The sequence below is a fragment of the Bison bison genome, unplaced genomic scaffold, assembly GCF_000754665.1.
Source record: "Bison bison bison isolate TAMUID 2011002044 unplaced genomic scaffold, Bison_UMD1.0 scf7180017864498, whole genome shotgun sequence".
NCBI classification, from domain to species: domain Eukaryota; kingdom Metazoa; phylum Chordata; class Mammalia; order Artiodactyla; family Bovidae; genus Bison; species Bison bison.
Genome location: NW_011495057.1, coordinates 3,823,112 through 3,829,237, shown reverse-complemented (window position 1 = coordinate 3,829,237; position 6,126 = coordinate 3,823,112). Strand labels below are relative to the sequence as shown.

The following is a 6,126-nucleotide window of genomic DNA, read 5'->3' as shown; positions in this document are numbered from 1 at the left end:
TTCCTGAGCAGAAGGTATTCCTGTGTCCTCCAGGTGGAGGTGAACAGTAGAGAGTTGAATGGTAGAACTGAGTAAGAGATGGAAATGTGGAGTTTGAAGTCACAAGCATATAAGCAGGTAAAGCTGTGGGAAAGGGCCAGGAGGTGTCATTGTTGGAGATTCCAGTGATGAATGGCCCAGTCAGAGGAAGTAGAGAAAGTGCAAGTTTGCACAGAGCCCTCGGAGGAGGTGCAGGGCTCTGGAGGCTCGTGGGCTGGGCTGGCTGACACTGTCCAGTGACGCAGTGTGCTGCCTGCTGGAAAGTGCCCCTAGGATCCGGTGGCACAACTTACTGGGATAAAGTGAGGACAGCTTTAGTGTTGTGGTGGGAAGTGAACCTGGTCTGCAGTCAGTGGATAGCTCCTGGAGGGAACGAGGTGGAAAGAGTGTAGATGGGGAAGGGGAGGGCGAGAAGGAAGGGGACAATGGTCAGAGGGGGTTCAGGACCAGAGAGGAATTGGGTGCTTTTGCTCGTTGGATGGAAGACCTGCAAATGCTTATCTGTTCCTTCCTTTTTGCAATGAAAAAGGGAGTGGTTAAAGATAAGGAGGAAAAGGAGCACCCAGAAAGTAGGAGGAGAGCATGGGATCCAGGGTATGGGAAGTGTGATTATCCTGAGGCCCCAGGAGGAAGGGCGGAAGGGTGCCTGTGGGCAGAGGTGTGGGGGTGGATTGGTTGCTACGAAACCCAGAGAGTCCTATGAAAACTTCTCTTTTCCCTGAAGCTGAGAGGAGAAGCAGGTGTCTGGGAAAGAGGCTTGAGGGGAGTAGTGGGGATTGAAGTATCTGTGGTGGTGCATAGGAGAGACCCCTGAACAGGGCGCTGTGACGAGGACCCTGGCAAGGGCTTCGCCGAAGCGTGAGATCCTGACCTGATGAAGCCACGAATCCACGGGGTTCTGTTATTTTTCTTCCACCGCTGTTGGCGACCTGACTGTGGTTATAGACAAATTGAGCAAATGTATTTATTAGACTCTGGTGTTTTTCTAAGCTGCTGTGACAAAGATAGGATATTGGAGGGTATTGGCAGAGAAATGTTGATGTGAGGATCAAGAAATAGACGCTGGACTGATTGAAAGAAGTGAGGATGGTGGGGATGTTTACATATAAGCAAAGTGTTTAAAGAACTTGACGGTTGGTTACATTGAAGAATGAGCTGGGGATTTGCCTGTGTGAACAAGCTGGAAAGTGGGACTCTGTTCCTGAGTTCAGACATGACAGTGATATTCGGACTCAGGCTCTGGGATCAGGTACCCAGTGTAGAGCAGAGGCCACGTTTGTGGGGAAATGAGGGAAGCTGAGAGTCTGAGATACCAGGTTACTGAATTGCAGTAGACAATGGCGGTGGCAGGATTTGCCCCAGAGAGAGACTGTGTTGCCCAGAGTTGAGGGGAGAGGGGTGAGCCACTGGGAGGCTGTAGATGGCAGCGGAGAAAGCCTTCTGGAGTGGGGGTGGAGGATGGGGTAGCTGTGCTTAATGGCAGGAGCCTCAACAGAGGGATCATAACATGAGTGAGGTCACTGACCAAAGACTGAGTTGGGTTTCGATGGCGAGAGTCATGGGGCTTCTGTGCCGTGAGGACCAGTGGGGCTGTGGAAACTGGAGGGCCTCCCCTGTCCAAGAGATAAAAGAGAATCTTTTATCAGAAAGAGCTAGCTGCCAGTTAAGGACAGAGGGTAAAGAGAAAGGTTACGTGAGACAGACTGTGGCTCATGGATGTGTTGCCTCTGGCGTTAGGGGCTCTGGTGGGCGCCCGTTGAGAGGGAACAGTGCTGGAGGCTAGTGAACGGAAGACAGTCACAGGGACACTGTTGGCACTGGCAGTCCCTCTAGGAGCGGTTAAAGGTCTGTTCTGGGCACAGCGAGGCTGACGGTGGATTTCTGTTGGCCCCCAAACCTGAATCCAGGAGCTGAGAGCAGCCATTCTCTTCCAGCTCCTCCTCGGGGGGCCAGGGGGCTTCTGGGCTTCAGTGGACCCTCCAGGGCAGGGGGCTCTGGTGCTGTGACAAGCTGTATTCTCTCAAGCTTGATTGGGAAGTTGGGTGACCTTCTGAAATTTCTCAGCTCTAAACTATAGTGCCTTTTTTTTTTCTTCCCTAAATTGAGTTATATTGCTCGTTTTCACCACACTCAGTTGTTTGCCTCTCCTCAGCTGGGATCTGACATTTCATTGCTTTTTTTTGGTTCTTGTTCTCTAGCTGGACTCGACCACACTGGTAACCCTTACCCTCATCTCCCCGAGGTTTTATCTGAAGTCAGGACTCCGTTTTCAGTCCCTGTCTGCAGCGCTGACTGCTTTCCAGACACAGGAAAGACTGGTTCTTAGTTTCCTCTTCGTATCCAGCCCTCTAACACAGGACAGATTTTCAAAAAGAGGTGCTTTTCATGAAATGCTGTGGCCAAGAGAACCGCATCTTCGTTTGATGGTGGCAAAATGGTTAGACACTCGGCACCTTAGAGCCACAGACTAGTCGGAATATAACCCCCATCAGGCCTCCTGCCCCCCTTTAAGAAGAGGGCACTGAGTTAGAAGGTGGCAAGAATCTGGGCCCTGTGAGTCCTAATCCATCTCACTCCAAACCCTCCTTAGTGTCGAGTCTCGTGCCTCCCACACATCAGCCGTGCTGGGTGAGAGGGACCCCCTGGCCAGAATGTTGGAGCAGCTACTAGGGAGAAAATTTACTGTAAAGTTACCTCAATAACATTTAAAAATGCCTCTTTCCATTTTTTTCTTTTTTTTTTTTTAGGAAGAAGTAAGTCTAATTTGGGCTGGACACCTCTTCACCTGGCATGCTATTTTGGACATAGACAGGTGGTCCAGGATCTATTAAAGGTATTTTTATGGCTTTGATTTTTCAATAAATAAAAACTATAGCTACTATGTAAATTATAGAAGTCTTAGGAAAAGCCATTTGGGCTATAATGCATAACAGCCTTAGCAATTGCTTATCACTTGATTTTTCTTTGCTAAATACACCAATTTGATTCGCTTAATTAAAATTCTATCTTTTTAGTTGTTTGATTTTTACATTATTGACTTTTTAAAGTTGCAAAAATAGACATAGGAATTAATGAAGATACTACATTGTTTTTTTGAGCATAGTTTAAAAAATAGCCAAAGCACATTTTATGTATTTAAAAAATAATGTCATAATCTCTTAATGAGCACTGTGTAATTTAAGAACTCGTATTTCTCAGTTCTGTGATGAATAATTTTTCACTCATACTGATATTTCTGAAATTGGATCACATTTTAAAATTGATCTGTTGGCCCCAAATATGAAATCTGGGAGCCAACGTGGCACTTAAGCCTCTAGTTCCTCCACCATTTAATTGGTGATCTCTCTTTCTTTTTTCCCCCTGAAACTTATTAAATTGGTGGAGAAACTATGCTGTTTTATTCAGAGACGGTTTTCCTTTTTTTTTTTTTTCTTCAATGTTTGTGTTTCTAAAGTAGAGTGAAGGGCAGATAGATTTTTGAACAAAAGAAACTGTTTTCTGTCTACCAAGTAGATTTTTACTTTCAGGAAGCTTACTATTGGGTTGGCCGAAAAGTTTGTTTGGGTTTTTCCAAACAAACCTTTTGGCCAACCAAGTATATTAATGTGAACTGAGTTATTTTTACTAGTGACAACCAGTCACTGTTAACGAGTATTTTAATTTTTTAAAATATTTAATATATTCTTAGGGAGTTACTTTCACCTTTGTATGTTTCTTGGTATGTGGAAGATGTTTAACGCTTTCATGTTCACTAGGCTGGTGCGGAAGTAAATGTACTGAATGACATGGGAGACACGCCGCTTCATCGGGCTGCCTTTACAGGACGAAAGGTGAAAAACATTCTGTGTTCAGTGTTTGCAAGTGAAATGTTGGAAATGCACTCACAAATGTTTTCTCCTTTATAGCCCTAGGAATAGCAACTGGGAAAAGCCGCAAAAAACGTATATACCAGCACTTTGGGTCCAAAAGACCACAGGCTCTTAGTGACAGACAGTGAGGTCAATTACGAAGGTCATGGGGCTCCACTCTAGTGTCCCTGATAGAAGCTCATTCAGTCTCTGCTTGTGTCCCCAGGACTGGGGAACGCCTGCACCTTCTTTATCATTTTTTAAAACAGTTTTATTGGGGAATAATTTACACTGCCTGAAACTCACCTGCTGTAAGTATACAGTTCAGTGGTTTTTTTGATGCGTTTACACAGTCGTGCAGCCATGACCACAGTCCAGTTTTGGAGCATTTCCATTTGCCACAGAGTTTCCTCGTGCCTGTTTGTATTTATTTCTTGTTTCTTGTCAAGCCTCAGACTACCACTGATATGCTTTCTGTCTCTAGATGTTTGTTTTTTCTAGACATTAATTGTAAATGGAATCATATCAACATTTGTGTCTAACTTCTTGAGTATAATATAGTTAAGTTTCATCCATGGCATAGAGTGTAATTTGTTCCTTTTTTGGGCTGAATAACGTTCTGTTGTATGCATATACCACGTTTTTTAGTCTGTCTTCTGTTATTGGAGAGACTTTTCCCTCCGTATTCCCTCGACACCTTTTGTGGGAATCAGTTGATCATAAATGGGTTTGTTTCTGGACTTCCGTTCTCTTTGTTTGATCTATATTCTATCCTTACACCAATAACACACTGTCCTATTACAGTAGCTTTGTAATTAAGTTTTGATATTGAGTAGTGTAAGTTTGGAGAAGGCAATGGCATCCCACTCCAGTACTCTTGACTAGAAAATCCCATGGATGCAGGGGCCTGATGGGCCACAGTCCATGGGGTCACTAGGAGTCATACACGACTGAGTGACTTCACTTTATTTTTGCACTTTCATGCATTGGAGAAGGAAATGGCAACCCACTCCAGTGTTCTTGCCTGGAGAATCCCTGGAACGGGGGAGCCTGGTGGGCTGCCATTTACGGAGTCGCACAGAGTCAGACATGACTGAAGCGACTTAGCAGCAGCAGCAGTGTAAATTCTCCAACCTTTTGATCTTTTAAATTATTTTTTCTATTCTCAGTCAAGTTTGTTTCTATATAAATTTTAGGATTATTCAGTCAATTCTTATGATGGGATTTTGATAGAGATTGTGTTATCTTGAACCTATAGATAAATTTGGGAAGAAATGACAGATTAAAAACACTGCCTTCCAATCCAAGGACATCAAATGCCTCTCCACTTATTTAGATCTTTAATTTTGCTGAGTGATATTTTGAAGTTTTCAATATATAGATCTTGTATTCTTTGGTTAAATTTATTCCTATGCATTGTAGTTGTTTTGGTGCTATCTTACATGGAGTTTTTCTCTTAATTTCTTTTCTTGATTTCTTATTGCTGCTGAATAGAAAGACAATTTTTATGTTGTTCTTGTGTTCATGCTGAACTTGCTTTTTAGTGTTAGTATGTTTTGGCAGAGCCCTTAGTATTTTCTATATACCGGATATACCATCTGCAGATAAAGACAAATGTACTTCTTGCTCTAAAACGCAAGATCCTTTTTCCCCTTCTTGGTTTTACTAACTAGATTCTGGTTCAGTGTTGAATACAATAAGAGGAGAAATCTTTGCCTTGATTATTTTATTTTTGGGGAATAGCATCTAGTCTTTAACCAGTAAGAATGATGTTAGTTGTAAATTTCTCTTAGACGCCCTTCATTAGGTCAAGAAGCTTTCTTCTGTTTCTAGTTTGTTTTTCCTTTTTATCATGAATGGCTCTCATGTCTTTTGAAATGATCATGTGGTTTTTGTTTATAACTCAATACTGTGAGCGTATGCGTTGCTCAATTGTCCAACTCTTGTGACTCCAACTCTGTGACTCCATGAATTGTATCAGGCTCCTCTATGGGATTATCCTGGCAAGAATACTGGAGTGGGTTGCCGTTTCCTACTCTAGGGAATCTTCCAACCCAGGGATCAAACCCATGACTCCTGCTGCTCCTGCATTGGCAGGCAGATTCTTTACCAGCTGAGCCACATGGGAAGCCCATTAATATGGTATATTACATTAATTTGGAGATGTTAAGCCAGCCTTGTGTTCCTATATAAATCCCACTTGGTGTTGATTAATCCTTTTTCTATGTTGCTGGATTCT

At 43.2% G+C, this 6,126-nt stretch overlaps 1 protein-coding gene across 3 annotated transcripts in view; it reads left to right on the top strand.

Moving 5' to 3' along the window:
- OSBPL1A (oxysterol binding protein-like 1A) overlaps positions 1-6,126 on the top strand; it is a 234,197-nt gene that overhangs the window by 19,164 nt on the left and 208,907 nt on the right. For all 3 annotated transcript variants that reach the window (XM_010828928.1, XM_010828930.1, XM_010828929.1), the window contains 2 exons: positions 2,787-2,872; positions 3,795-3,869. In XM_010828928.1, the coding sequence (XP_010827230.1) occupies positions 2,787-2,872; positions 3,795-3,869 (161 nt within the window). The remainder of the gene's footprint in view (positions 1-2,786; positions 2,873-3,794; positions 3,870-6,126) is intronic.